This window comes from Ranitomeya imitator, chromosome 8 (assembly GCF_032444005.1).
Source record: "Ranitomeya imitator isolate aRanImi1 chromosome 8, aRanImi1.pri, whole genome shotgun sequence".
Lineage (NCBI taxonomy): Eukaryota > Metazoa > Chordata > Amphibia > Anura > Dendrobatidae > Ranitomeya > Ranitomeya imitator.
Genome location: NC_091289.1, coordinates 17,237,190 through 17,256,645, shown reverse-complemented (window position 1 = coordinate 17,256,645; position 19,456 = coordinate 17,237,190). Strand labels below are relative to the sequence as shown.

At 45.7% G+C, this 19,456-nt stretch overlaps 2 protein-coding genes across 2 annotated transcripts in view; one reads left to right on the top strand and one right to left on the bottom strand.

Annotated features, from left to right (window-relative positions):
- PLXNB1 (plexin B1) overlaps positions 1 to 19,456 on the top strand; it is a 142,940-nt gene that overhangs the window by 71,799 nt on the left and 51,685 nt on the right. The window lies entirely within an intron of this gene.
- On the bottom strand, positions 17,389 to 18,102 carry LOC138648082 (circumsporozoite protein-like). Its single transcript, XM_069737586.1, has one exon. The coding sequence runs from the start codon at positions 18,100 to 18,102 to the stop codon at positions 17,389 to 17,391; it is 714 nt and encodes a 237-aa protein (XP_069593687.1).

Sequence of the window (19,456 nt, the reverse complement as noted above, 5' to 3'; positions counted from 1 at the left end):
GGATCTTATCATGTGTCTCTGTATACAGGGAGCTCCCCCTAGTGGTGGCTGCAGGTAAGTCGGCTTTCATGTGACTGTCTATGCAGTGGATGCCATAATGATGACGCTTTTATATTTTCTGCCCCTTCTGAATGCCGTATGCATTGTACACAGGATGTATTGATGTTATATAGAGGTATGGGGGGGATTAGCTGCTTGCACAGGATGCGTTAGTGGTTTTAACCCCTCTGTGACCTTAGACGTACTATCCCGTCGAGGTGCCCTGGGCTTATCTGACCCTGGACGGGATAGTACGTCATAGCCGATCGGCCGCGCTCACGGGGGGAGCGCGGCCGATCGCGGCCGGGTGTCAGCTGCTTATCGCAGCTGACATCCGGCACTATGTGCCAGGAGCGGTCACGGACCGCCCCCGGCACATTAACCCCTGGCACACCGCGATCAAAGATGATCGCGATGTGCAGGCGGTGCAGGGAAGCACCGCGCAGGGAGGGGGCTCCCTGCGGGCTTCCCTGAGACCCCCGGAGCAACGCGATGTGATCGCGTTGCTGCGAGGGTCTCACCTCCCTCCCTGCTCCCTCCAGCCCCGGATCCAAGATGGCCGCGGATCCGGGTCCTGCAGGGAGGGAGGTGGCTTCACAGAGCCTGCTCAGAGCAGGCACTGTGAAGGCTGCAGCGCTGCATGTCAGATCAGTGATCTGACAGAGTGCTGTGCAAACTGTCAGATCACTGATCTGTGATGTCCCCCCCTGGGACAAAGTAAAAAAGTTAAAAAAAAAATTTCCAAATGTGTAAAAAAAATAAAAAAAAATATTCCAAAATAATGAAAAAAAAATATATATTATTCCCATAAATACATTTCTTCATCTAAATAAAAAAAAAAAACAATAAAAGTACACATATTTAGTATCGCCGCGTCCGTAACGACCCGACCTATAAAACTGTCCCACTAGTTAACCCCTTCAGTAAACACCGTAAGAAAAAAAAAAAAAAACGAGGCAAAAAACAACGCTTTATTATCATACCGCCGAACAAAAAGTGGAATAACACGCGATCAAAAGGACAGATATAAATAACCATGGTACCGCTGAAAGCGTCATATTGTCCCGCAAAAAAAGAGCCGCCATACAGCATCATCAGCAAAAAAATAAAAAAGTTATAGTCCTGAGAATAAAGCGATGCAAAAATAATTATTTTTTCTGTAAAATAGTTTTTATCGTATAAAAGCGCCAAACCATAAAAAAATGATATAAATGAGGTATCGCTGTAATCGTACTGACCCGAAGAATAAAACTGATTTATCAATTTTACCAAACGCGGAACGGTATAAACGCCTCCCCCAATAGAAATTCATGAATAGCTGGCTTTTGGTCATTCTTCCTCACAAAAATCGGAATAAAAAGCGATCAAAAAATGTCACGTGCCCAAAAATGTTTTCAATAAAAACGTCAACTCGTCCCGCAAAAAACAAGACCTCACATGACTCTGTGGACCAAAATATGGAAAAATTATAGCTCTCAAAATGTGGTATTGCAAAAAATATTTTTTGCAATAAAAAGGGTCTTTCAGTGTGTGACGGCTGCCAATCATAAAAATCCGCTAAAAAACTCGCTATAAAAGTAAATCAAACCCCCCTTCATCACCCCCTTAGTTAGGGAAAAATAAAAAAAGATGTATTTATTTCCATTTTCCCATTAGGGCTAGGGTTAGGGCCAGGGTTAGGGCTAGGGTTAGGGCTAGGGTTAGGGCTAGGGTTAGGGCTAGGGCTAGGGCTAGGGTTAGGGCTAGGGTTAGGGCTAGGGCTAGGGTTAGGGTTAGGGCTAGGGTTGGGGCTACAGTTAGGGTTGGGGCTAAAGTTAGGGTTAGGGTTTAGATTACATTTACAGTTGGGAATAGGGTTGGGATTAGGGTTAGGGGTGTGTCAGGGTTAGAGGTGTGGTTAGGGTTACCGTTGGAATTAGGGTTAGGGGTGTGTTTAGATTAGGGTTTCAGTTATAATTGGGGGGTTTCCACTGTTTCGGCACATCAGGGGCTCTCCAAACACGACATGGCGTCCGATCTCAATTCCAGCCAATTCTGCGTTGAAAAAGTAAAACAGTGCTCCTTCCCTTCCGAGCTCTCCTGTGTGCCCAAACAGGGGTTTACCCCAACATATGGGGTATCAGCGTACTCAGGACAAATTGGACAACAACTTTTGTGGACCAATTTCTCCTGTTACCCTTGGGAAAATACAAAACTGGGGGCTAAAAAATAATTTTTGTGGGAAAACAAAAAGATTTTTTATTTTCACGGCTCTGCGTTATAAACTGTAGTGAAACACTTGGGGGTTCAAAGTTCTCACAACACATCTAGATAAGTTCATTGAGGGGTCTAGTTTCCAATATGGGGTCACTTGTGGGGGGTTTCTACTGTTTAGGTACATTAGGGGCTCTGCAAACGCAATGTGACGCATGCAGACCAATCCATCTAAGTCTGCATTCCAAATGATGCTCCTTCCCTTCCGAGCCCTCCCATGCGCCCAAACGGTGGTTTCCCCCCACATATCGGGTATCAGCGTACTCAGGACAAATTGGACAACAACATTTAGGGTCCAATTTCTCCTGCTAACCTTGGAAAAATACAAAACTGGGGGCTAAAATATAATTTTTGTGGAAAAAAAAATATTTTTTATTTGCATGGCTCTGCGTTATAAACTGTAGTGAAATACTTGGGGGTTCAAAGCTCTCACAACACATCAAGATGAGTTCCTTAGGGGTCTACTTTCCAAAATGGTGTCACTTGTGGGGGGTTTCTACTGTTTAGGTACATTAGGGGCTCTGCAAACGCAATGTGACGCCTGCAGACCATTCCATCTAAGTCTGCATTCCAAATGGCGCTCCTTCCCTTCCGAACCCTCCCATGCGCCCAAACGGTGGTTCCCCCCCACATATGGGGTATCAGCGTACTCAGGACAAATTGGACAACAACTTTTGGGGTCCAATTTCTCCTGTTACCCTAGGGAAAATACAAAACTGGGGGCTAAAAAATAATTTTTGTGGGAAAAAAATTTTGTTTTATTTTTATGGCTCTGCATTATAAACTTCTGTGAAGCCCTTGGTGGGTCAAAGTGCTCACCACACATCCAGATAAGTTCCTTAGGGGGTCTACTTTCCAAAATGGTGTCACTTGTGGGGGGTTTCAATGTTTAGGCACATCAGTGGCTCTCCAAACGCAACATGGCGTCCCATCTCAATTCCTGTCAATTTTGCATTGAAAAGTCAAACGGCGCTCCTTCCCTTCCGAGCTCTCCCATGCGCCCAAACAGTGGTTTACTGCCACATATGGGGTATCAGCGTACTCAGGACAAATTGGACAACAACTTTTTGGGTCCAATTTCTCCTGTTACCCTTGGTAAAATAAAACAAATTGGAGCCGAAGTAAATTTTTTGTGTAAAAAAGTTAAATGTTCATTTTTATTTAAACATTCCAAAAATTCCTATTAAACACCTGAAGGGTTAATAAACTTCATGAATGTGGTTTTGAGCACCTTGAGGGGTGCAGTTTTTAGAATGGTGTCACACTTGGGCATTTTCTATCATATAGACCCCTCAAAATGACTTCAAATGAGACGTGGTCCCTAAAAAAAAATGGTGTTGTAAAAATGAGAAATTGCTGGTCAACTTTTAACCCTTATAACTCCCTAACAAAAAAAAAAATTGGTTCCAAAATTATGCTGATGTAAAGGAGACATGTGGGAAATGTTACTTATTAAGTATTTTGTGTGACATATCTCTGTGATTTAATTGCATAAAAATTCAAAGTTTGAAAATTGCGAAATTTTCAAAATTTTCACCAAATTTCCGTTTTTTTCACAAATAAACGCAGGTACTATCAAAGAAATTTTACCACTATCATGAAGTACAATATGTCACGAGAAAACAATGTCAGAATCACCAGGATCCGTTGAAGCGTTTCGGAGTTATAACCTCATAAAGGGACAGTGGTAGAATTGTAAAAATTGGCCTGGTCATTGACGTGCAAACCACCCTTGGGGGTAAAGGGGTTAAGTCCTAGTCATCCACGTGTCGGCTGGAGATGGCCTGATATAATTTCCTCTCTCCATCGGCCCAATTACTTTGGCCTCATACAGATCTGGTCCTAAAACATCAAATCTATCAAGCTGAGGAAATACAGATCTGAAGTCGCCCTTTCCTATTAATTCATCAATATTTGAGCACAATTCCACTCACATCAAACAGCAGATTTTTCTTTGCTCGGCTTTAGACGCCCAATTATATATTTATTTATTTTAAAGGAACAGACAATCTGCAAAAGCCGATATAATGAATAATGAAATAGATGAGTAGAGGATCTCCTCCAAGGAATGAAAACAGGGGATTAGTTACAAGTTCAGGTGCTCCCGGAGGACCGGCCGTGGACCGCATCCAGGACTGATAATTGTCATGACTCTGTTAAAGGCACAGCGACCTATTATTCCGTCCTGCTGCGCGGATCTTTGTGGTCTCTCGTCAGATCTGTGCGTTGTGGTTGATGACTATTGAAAAAAAAAAAGTATTTTAATATTTTAAGTCAATCTGTAAGATAAAAAAAATTAAGACGTTGTGATTCAGTAAATATGCAGTGATGTAGGAGCAAGATATTGGATTTGACATTCAGGAGATTGGGAAAGTTGGGTGATGCCAGATATGGTAGCTATGGGGGGGAGGGGAGGTGTCACCACCCATCTTTTTAAATGGAAACTGTCTTTCCGCGTGTTTCTTTCCTGGCAGACGTGGTTCAGGTGTGGTCCTGTACAAATAACTCGATAGATCAGTTTATTATAAGGCTATAATTAAATCCTATGTTGTAGTGCGATGAGACACAACCAATAAGACGACCTAATCCTGCTAATCTGCACATTTACATGGTGGATCATTGGGCAACACTTTAGAGAGATAATGAATTATTATTGTTTAGCATGTTTCATGTACGGATGTAGCAGAGCTGAGCTGGCTGCGGGGATATCACAGGAGGGCAAGTAACAGCAATACACCCACGAGTGACTTATAACATGATTCGCAGGGGTTAAATGGCATATTCAGCTCTGCTACATCTGTACAAGAAGCCGTCCTGGATCAGGGTTTGTTGGGGTCCCTTTATCCCACCCAGGGAGCTGTGGGCGCTCATATGTTTCCTTTCACTGGAAGTTAAGGCGATGGCCGTCGACTTTTACGTTCTTGGAGGCGATGAGACTCTGTGTCCTCCCAAATAATCCGATCCTGCTCGGGGTGACACTTGTGGGCTTCTCCCGTCAGGAGTCTATATCCACACAATCCCTTCTATTATCTTTCGGGGTGATGGAGCTGGACTCAAAGTTACGGGTTCTTAATGGGAATGTGTCGTCAGACAACGAGTTAAGGAAGGTTTTTATGTTTAATGATTTTCTTTTAATTTTTTGTTTTTAATTTTCCATATCATTATTTATATGTAAAAAAATAAAATCAGAAATCAATTTGTACAACAGAAGCGAAGTCATTTAATACTAGTCACTGATTGTTCTGTTCAGATGTCTAATATTACAGATGCGATAAGTGTCAACTCCTATATACCACCATTCACAATAGGTGATGTCACAGCTCACCTCCTCCTCCTGTACAATGACTGATAACACCTCTATATACAGTAGATAACACAGGATCCACCATTCACAATAGGTGATGTCACAGCTCACCTCCTCCTGTACAATGACTGATAACACCTCTATATACAGTAGATAACACAGGACCCACCATTCACAATAGGTGATGTCACAGCTCACCTCCTCCTCCTGTACAATGACTGATAACACCTCTATATACAGTAGATAACACAGGACCCACCATTCACAATAGGTGATGTCACAGCTCACCTCCTCCTCCTGTACAATGACTGATAACACCTCTATATACAGTGGATAACACAGGATCCACCATTCACAATAGGTGATGTCACAGCTCACCTCCTCCTGTACAATGACTGATAACACCTGTATATACAGTAGATAACACAGGATCCACCATTCACAATAGGTGATGTCACAGCTCACCTCCTTCTCCTGTACAATGACTGATAACACCTCTATATACAGTAGATAACACAGGATCCACCATTCACAATAGGTGATGTCACAGCTCACCTCCTCCTCCTGTACAATGACTGATAACACCTCTATATAGAGTAGATAACACAGGATCCACCACAATAGGTGATGTCACAGCTCACCTCCTCCTCCTACTTATCTTTGATCCATGTAAGCTTTGCAGGAAGAAGGGCACACATTCTTTCTATATGTCTTACACTATATGGATATGGGGATTGTTGGGTTATGTAATATAAGATTAATCCCTTCTTTTTGGGGCTGGATGTTTCCCGGTCAGATGGGGTCACGTGTGTTTGGTTGTACGTTCATTCTGCAATCACCGTGTGTCTGATATTACAGATCTGTGTAAATGCCCTTTGTCCTGTAAAGCGTCAGGTCCTACTGCAATTAGCGCGTCTCCTTGAGGACCCGGCGGCCTCCCTGTCCTCCTTAATGAGGTCTGCGCATTGTCCTCTGGAGGCTGCCAAGAAGCCCAGCGTATCCTCCAGACAAATCGCTCCCCGAGACAGAAAGTACCCCAGGGGGGGGGTAAGAGAATAACCGGCTATGGCATAAATTAACCCCAAGGGACCAACGGTTCAGATCGGAACAGAACACCCCCCCCCCCTTCCCACAGTGGGTATATTTCATATTTAACCCATTCAGATCTGAAGTCTATTCTATTTTAGAATTATAACAGTGATATTCCTTCATTCTAGTATTTAGTAGAACACAACAGGCGCCGGTTTATCATTTGTTCTCACAGATTCTGAATTGGGAATATTCCGTCAGACTATGTTCGATTTACAGAGTTTCTGAACTATTTGATGCCAAATTAAAAGAATTTTATGTTGCTATTATCATCATTTAAACGGGTTGTCCCAGCAGGATAGGTGAAAACTTGTTGATCTCTGAGGGTCTGATCGTTGGAGGTTCCAGTAGTCCGATTCAAATTTAGGAAAGCCCTTTAGATGATATTTCAAAGCAAGTCCATGATTTTTCCTCATCGCCATGGCAACAGACTACAAAGAAACTTCATGTAGTCTGATCCTGCAGTCATGCTACCAAAAATGAGCCAGGTTGATTTTAAATATTTTTCTTTTTTTGTATAATATGGAGTAACTCTGCTCCCTTTCGTAATGATTACACATAGTTCTGCATTGGTCCTGTATGCCCAAATTGGTAGGCAATTTTTATCAATACTGTTTGCCAAGTTTCTTAACTTTTTGTCTTGGTTGCATCACAGCAATAATTTGGTTGCAAAATTTTACACTCTTTGGATAAATTGTAAGGTCTGACACATTGACTAAGCAGATAAAGGGATGGACCTGAGATTGCTGGGATGAAGGGTCAGACAACACCATCTAAAAGTGATTACTCCATGCTCCAATCTGCTCGTCACAACCTTGGCAGCCTTTGATTTCCATTACCAAAAGCCGGCAGGATTTAGTGAACTCATCTGCCATCCAGGCTGATTTGCACAGAAACATGCAGTGCAAGAGCGGACCTGTGGTGCAAGAGCGGACCTGTGGTGCAAGAGCGGACCTGTGGCGCAAGAGCGGACCTGTGGCGCAAGAGCGGACCTGTGGCGCAAGAGCGGACCTGTGGCGCAAGAGCGGACCTGTGGCGCAAGAGCGGACCTGTGGCGCAAGAGCGGACCTGTGGCGCAAGAGCGGACCTGTGGCGCAAGAACGGACCTGTGGCGCAAGAGCGGACCTGTGGTGCAGCAAAAAGGACCTGTGGTGCAAGAGCGGACCTGTGGTGCAAGAACGGACATTTGGTGCAACAAAGGACCCGCTCTGCTGCAGATTCAGGCTTCATGACCTTATTTGGACCTGTGGTGCAAGAACGGACATTTGGTGCAACAAAGGACCCGCTCTGCTGCAGATTCAGGCTTCATGACCTTATTTGGACCTGTGGTGCAAGAACGGACCTGCGGTGCAACAAAGGACCGACGCTGCTGCAGATTCAGCCTCCATGACCTCATTTGGATCTCGGGCTCCCAGATACCTTTTCCCAAGACCCTATTAAGGTGTTATTTCTCTACCCTGGAGGGATGATGGACATGAGCCAAAATCCTCTTTCCATAGGGAAATTATTTTTAGAAAATCATATGCAAATTGGAACCAAAAGCCCAAAATGTGTCATTGTAATCTATGTGCTGTCATTCCAAGGATACAATGTATCAGCCGGGAGAGGAGACGGAGGATGAAGACAATTGTCCTATGCTAATAATTTGCTCTACATGGAAAAAATGAGCTTTCTCAGAGCCAAAAAAAAAAAACTGTCTTGCCAGAGCCACCTATTGGAGAAGGTAGACCCTAAAAGTCAAGGTCCCGACCCTTTAATGAGCCTTGCCGAATGGCTAAGAATATTAGCCGAGCCTATTCCTGGGCTTGTGGTAAGGTTCGGTCATGGATTTATAGGGCTGCTACTTATCATCAATAGGTGGCAGTAGCGAAAAGCTAATTTGCATATCTTTTTCCCATGGAGCATTGCTAATCCAACGCCATACACAGCTAGTCACCTTAAAGGGGTCGTTCCGGCTTTGGGCTCACTCTATGTGACTGCAGAGTTGTGAATCCTCACAGTGCGCACAATGCATGCTGTCAGGATTCTCTGTTGCCTCAAGCAGGGGGTCAATTAATTGTAGGTATGTGATTTGCATACGTCAAGACACATTCAAACTAGACTTGTCTGGTCTCCTTCAATTCACTTGTGTTGAGAGAGGCCATGTATGTCTTGTTTGTATATGACCGTATGTATGCAAATGGCAGACTTATGGTCACGTGTCCTTTTACTCCTGGAGCAGCCAAGAATCCTTACAGTGTGCCCCACAGATCGGCCGCCATTCTCTGTGGCCCCACAGATCGACCACCCTTCCCTGCGGCCCCACAGATCAGCCGTTGTCTCCTGCAGCCCCACAGATCGGCTGTCGTCCCCACAGATTGGCGGCCCTTCTCTGCGGCCCCACATGTCGGCCACCCTTACCTGCGGCCACACAGGTCGCCCGCTGTTCCCCGCAGCCCCAAAGGTTGGCCGCCCTTCCCCGTGGCCACACAGGTCAGCCGCCCTTCCCCGTGGCCACACAAGTCGGCCGCCCTTCCCTGTGGCCACACAGGTCGGCCGCCCTTCCCCGTGGCCCCACGGGTCGGCCGCCCTTCTCTGCGGCCCCACAGATCACTTGCCTTTCCCTGCGACCCCACAAGTCGGCCGCCCTCCCCTGCGGCCCCACGGGTCGGCCGCCCTCCCATGCGGCCCCACAGATTGGTGGCCCTTCTCTGCGGCCCCACAGGTCACTTGCCTTTCCCTGCGACCCCACAGGTTGGCCACCCTTCCCTGCGGCCCCACAGATCACTTGCCTTTCCCTGCGGCCCCACGGGTCGGCCGCCCTCCCCTGCGGCCCCATGGGTCGGCCGCCCTCCCCTGCGGCCCCACAGATTGGCTGCCCTTCCCTGTGGCCCCACAGGTCACTTCCCTTTCCCTGCGACCCCACAGGTCGGCCGCCCTTCCCTGCGGCCCCACAGATCACTTGCCTTTCCCTGCGACCCCACAAGTCGGCCGCCCTCCCCTGCGGCCCCATGGGTCGGCCGCCCTCCCCTGCGGCCCCACAGATTGGCTGCCCTTCCCTGTGGCCCCACAGGTCACTTGCCTTTCCCTGCGACCCCACAGGTCGGCCGCCCTTCCCTGCGGCCCCACAGATCACTTGCCTTTCCCTGCGGCCCCACGGGTCGGCCGCCCTTCCCTGCGGCCCCACAGATTGGCTGCCCTTCCCTGCAGCCCCACAGATCACTCGCCCTTGCCTGCGGCCCCACAGATCACTTGCCTTTCCCTGCGACCCCACAGGTCGGCCGCCCTTCCCTGCGGCCCCACAGATTGGCTGCCCTTCCCTGCGGCCCCACAGATCACTCGCCCTTCCCTGCGGCCCCACAGATTGGCTGCCCTTCCCTGTGGCCCCACAGATCATAGTGCGATCTGCCATAACATTGCTTTGCTAGGAGAACTCCCATCTCGTAAAGTCTGCTGAGGATCTGTAGCCATCACCCGTACTTCCAATGTGTCAATTACCGCAGCTTTAGAGATATCGATATTTAATTCCCGGATCTCTGTTAATTTCCAGACATTCAGTTTAAAGAAAAAAAAAATAATAAGTTGTCACCATCAGATATTCTCCTAATCCCATAATGGGCTTCAAAAACATGGCAGACAATGCGCGGTACGGTGCGATTAGAAGACAATGAGTCTCTGGTGGAGGACATGTCGGAGCAGCGAGGGAGCCCCGGGTTATGTGTCTGCAATTAAGGAAAACTGTGATTAGATCACACAGTGGGACTAATTACTGCTTGTGGACAAACTCCAGCATCCAGGAACCCGGGATCCTCCGATCTCGCTGGAAATATTTTGAGCAGGTAGTAACACGACCGTGCCCCATGTATTACAGAGAGGAAAATGTAACGTTTAGGGACAATTCTACCACCATTGCTTGTAAGGGTTAAAAGTACCGACATAGGAGGCTGGAATGCATCATGGAGCGTCACTTTATTTAAAGGGGTCTGTCCAATCTAAGAGGGGCTCTCGCCAATGCATCCACTTATTAAATAAAATATAAAAACCTGCTCTGGACCACGGATGGTGGAGGTGGGATCCGGATTTCAAAACATGGAGGAAAAAGTGAGAGAAAACTTTACAATATTGCAGGTAGATCCAAGAGATTTTCTAAAGCGGCCTCTAGAGGGGAAAATGTAGTATTACATGGCTACCGCCATCACATAAAGGGACCACCTGAGAATGAGAGCAACAGAGCAAGATGGGTACAAGCATAGACCCCGCAAGACATGCTGGAAGATTATATAAGTAATGTATGTACACAGTGACTGCACCAGCAGAATAGTGAGTGCAGCTCTGGGGTATAATACAGGATGTAGCTCAGGATCAGTAATGTAATGTATGTACACAGTGACTGCACCAGCAGAATAGTGAGTGCAGCTCTGGAGTATAATACAGGATGTAGCTCAGGATCAGTAATGTAATGTATGTACACAGTGACTGCACCAGCAGAATAGTGAGTGCAGCTCTGGAGTATAATACAGGATGTAACTCAGGATCAGTAATGTATGTACACTGACTGCACCAGCAGAATAGTGAGTGCAGCTCTGGGGTATAATACAGGATGTAACTCAGGATCAGTAATGTATGTACACAGTGACTGCACCAGCAGAATAGTGAGTGCAGCTCTGGGGTATAATACAGGATGTAACTCAGGATCAGTAATGTATGTACACAGTGACTGCACCAGCAGAATAGTGAGTGCAGCTCTGGAGTATAATACAGGAGGTAACTCAGGATCAGTAATGTAATGTATGTACACAGTGACTGCACCAGCGAATAGTGAGTGCAGCTCTGGGGTATAATACAGGATGTAACTCAGGATCAGTAATGTAATGTATGTACACAGTGACTGCACCAGCAGAATAGTGAGTGCAGCTCTGGGGTATAATACAGGATGTAACTCAGGATCAGTAATGCAATGTATGTACACTGTTATGACCTGGTGGTTAGGACAATAATGGACCTGGTGGTTAAGAGCACACGGAATGACCTGATAGTTACTGATAATATAGGACGAGCTCTGAGACGTGGGAACTCTGCTGACCGCAATCCCTAATCCTATCACACACACTAGAAATAGCCGTGGATTGCTCCTAACGCTCCCTATGCAGCTCGACACAACCTAAGGAACTAGCTAGCCCTGAAGATAGAAAAATAAAGCCTACCTTGCCTCAGAGAAATTCCCCAAAGGAAAAGGCAGCCCCCCACATATAATGACTGTGAGTAAAGATGAAAATTACAAACACAGGGATGAAATAGATTTAGCAAAGTGAGGCCCGACTTACTGAACAGACTGAGGATAGGAAAGGCAACTTTGCGGTCAGCACAAAAAACTACAAAAAGACCACGCAGAGGGCGCAAAAAGACCCTCTGCACCGACTCAGGGTGCGGAGGCGCTCCCTCTGCGTCCCAGAGCTTCCAGCAAGCAAGACAAAAATCAAAATAGCAAGCTGGACAGAAAAACAGCAAGCAAAGAAAAACAAGCAGGAACTTAGCTTCTGCTGGGAAGACAGGTCACAAGAACGATCCAGGAGTGAACAAGACCAATACTGGAACATTGACAGGTGGCATGGAGCAAAGATCTAAGTGGAGTTAAATAGAGCAGCCAGCTAACGAATTAACCTTGTCACCTGTGGATGGAAACTCAGAAGCCGCAGCCCCACTCACCACCACCAGAGGAAGCCCATGGACAGAACCAGCCGAAGTACCATTCACGACCACAGGAGGGAGCTTGACAACAGAATTCACAACAGTACACAGTGACTGCACCAGCGAATAGTGAGTGCAGCTCTGGAGTATAATACAGGATGTAACTCAGGATCAGTAATGTAATGTATGTACACAGTGACTGCACCAGCAGAATAGTGAGTGCAGCTCTGGAGTATAATACAGGATGTAACTCAGGATCAGCAATGTAATGTATGTACACAGTGACTGCACCAGCAGAATAGTGAGTGCAGCTCTGGAGTATAATACAGAATGTTCATCCACCTCTCGTGTCTCCCCTTTTCCTCATAGTTTGTAAGCTTGCGAGCAGGGCCCTCACTCCTCCTGGTATCTGTATTGAACTATATTTCTGTTATGCTGTAATGTCTATTGTCTGTACAATTCCCGTCTATAATTTGTAAAGCGCTGCGGAATATGTTGGCGCTATATAAATAAAAATTATTATTATTATTATTATAATGTAACTCAGGATCAGCAATGTAATGTATGTACACAGTGACTGCACCAGCAGAATAGTGAGTGCAGCTCTGGAGTATAATACAGGATGTAACTCAGGATCAGCAATGTAATGTATGTACACAGTGACTGCACCAGCAGAATAGTGAGTGCAGCTCTGGGGTATAATACAGGATGTAAACCAGGATCAGTAATGTATGTACCCAGTGACTGCACCAGCAGAATAGTGAGTGCAGCTCTGGAGTATAATACAGGATGTAACTCAGGATTAGTAATGTAATGTATGTACACAGTGACTGCACCAGCAGAATAGTGAGTGCAGCTCTGGAGTATAATACAGGATGTAACTCAGGATCAGTAATGTAATGTATGTACACAGTGACTGCACCAGCAGAATAGTGAGTGCAGCTCTGGAGTATAATACAGGATGTAACTCAGGATCAGTAATGTAATGTATGTACACAGTGACTGCACCAGCAGAATATTGAGTGCAGCTCTGGAGTATAATACAGGATGTAACTCAGGATCAGTAATGTAATGTATGTACACAGTGACTGCACCAGCAGAATAGTGAGTGCAGCTCTGGGGTATAATACAGGATGTAACTCAGGATCAGTAATGTATGTACACAGTGCCGGCACCAGCAGAATATTGAGTGCAGCTCTGGAGTATAATACAGGAGGTAACTCGGGCTCAGTGTTGGGTTACTATACTTCATTTTGTTGCTCGTTGTGACCTGTCCTATGTGTAAACTTGACGATGCCTTTCTGGAGCAGTAATGAGAATTGTCGGTCATGTACAGATCTTCGCTTTGTACTCTGTAGATTCCGTTCTTTTGTTTTTTTATTTTCCTTCTATCCTGTCTGTGATAAACCGTCCAATAACCTAATACACAGGCGGCTCTTCATCCATGCATCACAGGAAGGAGACATAATTATATGGCATTAAGCCTCCTCTTTTAATGGTTCCTAAATGGACCCCGGTCCTTCTGCACGTCTTAAGCCGACAGCTTGAGTTCTGCATTAATATCGCTGCTCTGAAGTATTACTGTGTTCTATGGGGATTGGTGCAGACAGAATTGCCCATCACTTAGGATTCCCACTTCCAGGTAGTAAAATGTGAATCTTCGCCGCAGTAAATGAGACATTAGAGAAGCTGCGGCTCCTGGAAATGGCTGAAGCCGAGATCAGCCTCCTTGTCGTGGCGGCCTCAGGTGCTGAAGTGCGGCTCCCTTCAGTGAGACTTATTGTACAAGGTGGTGGATGGTCTGCGGCCATGATAATGAGAGAATAAGATGGCAGCACACGAAAGCTGTACGATCTCCGCGCCACGGTTTACAGACTCTGCTGCCGACTTCCCAATACATAGGCAATTCTGACATTATAGATAATTTACGGGGAAAAAAAATGAAAAAAATTCAGTTTTACAGCATACTGTACAATGAGATGGTGGTAATCTTTTTTTTTTTTTTTCTACTGATCTCTTGTGACCTATATTGGACCTTCAACATTTTATGCTTTTCTTTAAATGGACGTCACAAAAATATGCAAGTTTGAGACCTCTAAATCTAAAACATTGCACTTCTCCAATAGGCCACTAGAGGTCAGAAGAAGATCACTAGCATCTCAATTTACTTTCTGCTGTAAAACTAAAGTAATAAAAAAAAGTATTTATTTCTCATCTTGTCACAATTTTATAACAAATATTTACAGGTTTTGTGCAAGAATGCTATATGTTCAAATTTAAAAAAAAAAATAAAATAAATTATTGACTTTTGGTCATATCATAGCCTTTTTACACAACAGCTCTGGACATTTTTCACAAGATTGTGAAACCGTTTATAAATTAAGCAACATTTCATTCTTGGGTTTTATTATCTTAGTTAGTTTTACAGCAGGCTGTAAAATGAGATGGTGGAGACTTTCTTCTGACCCCTAGTGGCTTTATTACAGTATTACCTGTTTCGAAACTTTGTATGATTTTGTGACATCTGTGTAAAATAAATAATTGCAGTTCTCATACAGGCCACAAGAGGTCAGTAGAAAGAGGATTACCACCCTCTCGTTTTACAGTCTGCTGTAAAACTAAAATAAGGTAGTAAAAAAATAAATGAAAAATTTGGCTCATTTCTCGTTTTATCGCAAATTTTTTGAAAAAATGTCTACAGCTGTAGGTAATGGGTTCAAAAGTCAAAAAATAAATGTCTTTTACATTCGTTCTTTCCTTCTATTATCGGAGATGTGGATTTCTCATATAGGGAGATGGTTAATATCTGAGTTTGGCGACTAAGACCCGATGCGCACCTGCATTTCGCCGCCTGTTTTCCGTGTGATAGATACTGCTGTGACTGCAGATCAGCGCGGCGTCCTATAAATCATAATAACAGCGCGTCCCGTTGTGTAGGATGATTGCAAGCGGAGAAAAACAAGATTATGTTTCTCCCTGGGCGATTCATCCCTGTTTGCAAACACACCTTTGACTGATGGTATTGATCCAGGTGACAAAAAAAGGGAGATGTTCGCAGTGTCCTCTGTGCAATCCTCTTACATGGATCACTGACGGGTACTTCCAGGTCATAAGAGGAAAATCCCAAAGAGCTCAAACTTCTGTCTGAAATTGGATAAAAGGGTGCAGTACTCACTTTGTCCAGGTGGCGGAGCCCTGATGTTTGTAATTTACTTTATAGACTATTCTAAAGCCAAATGGATAGACCTATAGATAAATATTTGTTCCTTATGAGTTTTATGTCAAAAATTCAGCTAGATCGGTAATATATGTATAAAGTTCATAAAGACGTCTTGTGAATTATCGTATATAATGTACATTATATTATCAACTGCAGAATAAAAAAGGGGGTCTTAATTCTAGACAAACCACCTGAAAGAAGACCTTCCTTAAAGGGTTTATCCAGAATGGAAGAAAAGGGGTTTTCTTTTTTTTCTTTTTTTTCTCCAACAGCACCCCTGTGGTCAAGTGGCCACATGTGGTATTGCAGCTTACAAGTTGAGAATGTTCCTGTAGTGGCAGGCAGCAGAGCCTGCAGAGACTTGTAGTTCCACCCTGGTTACTCACTGGTGGCTGTGATAAAAAAAAAAAAAAAGTATATTGCATTGCACGACTGCGGCGCCTCCAGACCTTGGAGATCATTGGCATTTTTAATCCCTTCCTTCTTCTGAGAAGCAAATCTTATTTCAGTCCCAGACAGAGATGGAGGGTAGGGGGACTGGGGGTGGGGGTGGGGGGCTCTAAGTCGTGCCGCACTGCTTGCTGGGTAGTAATCTGAGATTTTTTTTTATAAAGACTCGGACGGATTTTGTTCCAGAAGGTTCCGGCTAAGTGCTGCTCTAATCACCGGGGCCATAACCGGTGCAGGAATGGAATAGATTCCAAGTGTAACTTAAATGTTTTGCAAAATAAAACATTCCCCTTCTGCAAAATAAAACATTCCCCTTCAGCTGCGCCGTGAGCCGCACTCGCGCCGTAGTGTGCCACCGTTAAAGGCACAGTGCACTAAACTGTAATATTACTTGCATTGCAATATAGGAACGGTTTTAATGCATTATTTTCATTTTATTCGCTTATTTCCTGTCTTATATCCCGAGATGTGGAATAGAGGTAACTCATTCATTTCAATGCAGTACTTCATATGACCTGCGGAGGCGCTGCAGAAATGGAACTCTTGCTGCCTGGTTCCATCCTTGATTGCAGCTGATCAGGAGAGACCCTTCTAATAAAAAAAAAAAAAAAATTAAAAGTTGAAATCCAAAGACTATAAAGGCTTTGTAGTGCTTGTGTGTAGTGGGTTGAATGTCCCCTTTAATGAAGAGTTGTGTGGGAAACTTTCCGAGGCGATTGGTATTATACAAGTGGAGATTGCACTTCTTGCATCAAACACTTTGAAGATCAAACCTCTGGCTCTAATCCTTACGTCCTTGGGCGAGCTGTTTTATCAGCCTAAAATAACGTTCTTTAGTGACTGTGTGCCAACAAACTAATTAATCCTCCCTGGAAATACGACGGCGGCGTCCGAGGACGGGGAGGCGGATTCTGTCATCTGTAAGACTGCGGCCTCCTGCACCAGAAGCGTTCGCCCCAGGGCCCGACTATGTGGGAGTCGCCCGGGCGTTGGTGCCCAACAGGATCCAGTACCCCTCTGTCGTGTAATGAGACCCTGGCATTATACATGGCGCATGGTAGATGAGGGACCGGATACTGAAATGGCGCCGGGGCATACCTCCTGTTATTGGTCTATGGCTTCCATCTATCGGCTGGAGAAAGGCTGAACACCCTGAGCTGAAAAGTCTACAAATGCTCCAATGAAAGTCTGTATATTTTACATCTGATTTTGAAGTGCTGCCTTTTTTAGAACTGGCATACAAAAATAATTTTTTGGTAACAGCCCTCGAGAGTTTGCATCCATCCAAATTTGGAAAAGTGCTACTCATTCTCTCCACCTATCAATCTATCCAACTCGCCATCAATCTATCCAACTCGACATCCATCTACCGTCTCCCCAACCGTCTCCCTAACCGTCTCCCCAACCGACTCCCCAACCGACTCCCCAACCGACTCCCCAACCGTCTCCCCAACCGACTCCCCAACGTCCCCCCAACCGTCTCCCCAACCGTCTCCCCAACCGTCTCCCCAACCGCCTCGCCAACCGCCTCGCCAATCGACTCCCCAACCGCCTCCCCAACCGCCTCGCCAACCGCCTCCCCAACCGTCTCCCCAACCGTCTCCCCAACCGTCTCCCCAACCGCCTCGCCAACCGCCTCGCCAACCGCCTCGCCAACCGTCTCCCCAACCGCCTCGCCAACCGTCTCGCCAACCGCCTCGCCAACCGCCTCGCCAACCGTCTCCCCAACCGTCTCCCCAACCGCCTCCCCAACCGCCTCGCCAACCGCCTCGCCAACCGTCTCCCCAACCGTCTCCCCAACCGTCTCCCCAACCGACTCCCCAACCGCCTCGCCAACCGCCTCGCCAACCGTCTCCCCAACCGTCTCCCCAACCGTCTCCCCAACCGACTCCCCAACCGTCTCCCCAACCGACTCCCCAACCGACTCCCCAACCGACTCCCCAACCGCCTCGCCAACCGCCTCTACAACCGACTCACCAACCGTCTCCCCAACAGTCTCCCCAACCGACTCCCCAACCGTCTCCCCAACCGACTCCCCAACCGACTCCCCAACCGCCTCGCCAACCGCCTCCCCAACCATCTCCCCCTTCCCTTTTCCCCTCTCCCCTTCCCATATTGTGGATTACCCCTGTACATACGTTGTGTCTGTAATCTGAGTTTTATGCCGGTTGCACATCGCCAGCTTCTATAATTACAGGACAAATGTTGTCTCCTGGAGCGGAGCGCGGTCTCCAGCCCGGCTAATGAACCTTGGCCCATCTGCTGCCATTACCTCTGGAAAATATCGGTTGCGCTTTTTGCAATGCACCTTTTTGTTTTACCGCAGTGCAAACAATGAAGGTTCCAGGCTAGCCAAGTGTGGCCGCCTCACCACAGCACATTAGCCGCATATTAGTGTGAATTTATAGTGTAGAACCGGCATCATCCTTCACCCATGTGCCATGTAACAGACAGATACCCGCGGCCGCAGCCTCCTAATGGACGCCAGTTATTTACACTCATTGTAACCCGCAGATTAAACTTATTACACGTTGTTTGTTCTCCATAACCCCTTCACTGCTGGTCCCAGTGATCCGAGAGGCGGCCACAATGGGGTCCGATGTAACCCAACAAGAAACAGCTTCCTCAATGTCATTGTGCCTCGGTAACTAGATGAATAGACGGACGGTATTCTGCAAATTTCTTTGGCAGGTGTAGAAAAAATGCTGCAGCGTAAGAATGCTTAATAATAAAGTGTTAATCGTTTATTTCTATCAATTAACAAAATGCAAAGTGAAAGCGACAGGAAGTCACCAGATGCCGATGGGATGTAAATTTCTCTTTTGTTCATTCACTTGACATTTTCTTTACTAATAAAAAAATAAAACAACTTTCTATTTCTGAAAGCTTCTTACCCCTGCAGCGTTAAATCCGCAGCTAAAGCTCTAGACATGGTTGTATGGATAGATAACAATAGGTGTGTGGAAGAATAGATATATAGATGGATATAAATAAGTAAATGAATAGACGTACAGTACAGACCAAAAGTTTGGACACACCTTCGCATGTAAAGATTTTTCTGTATTTTCATGACTATGAGAATCGTACATTCACACTGAAGGCATCAAAACTATGAATTAACACATGTGGAATTATATACTTAACCAAAAAGTGTGAAACAACTGAAATTATGTCTTATATTCTAGGTTCTTCAAAGTAGCCACCTTTTGCTTTGATGACTGCTTTGCACACTCTTGGCATTCTCTTGATGAGCTTCAAGAGGTAGTCACAGGGAATGGTTTTCACTTCACAGGTGTGCCCTGTCAGGTTTAAAGGGAACCTGTCACCTGAATTTGGCGGGACCTGTTTTGGGTCATATGGGCGGAGTTTTCAGGTGTTTGATTCACCCTTTCCTTACCCGCTGGCTGCATGCTGGCCGCAATATTGGATTGAAG

Excerpts from the sequence above, each read along its gene's own strand:
- LOC138648082 (XM_069737586.1), bottom strand. The coding sequence starts at position 18,102 with ATGGTTGGGGAGGCGGTTGGCGAGGCGGTTGGGGAGTCGGTTGGGGAG.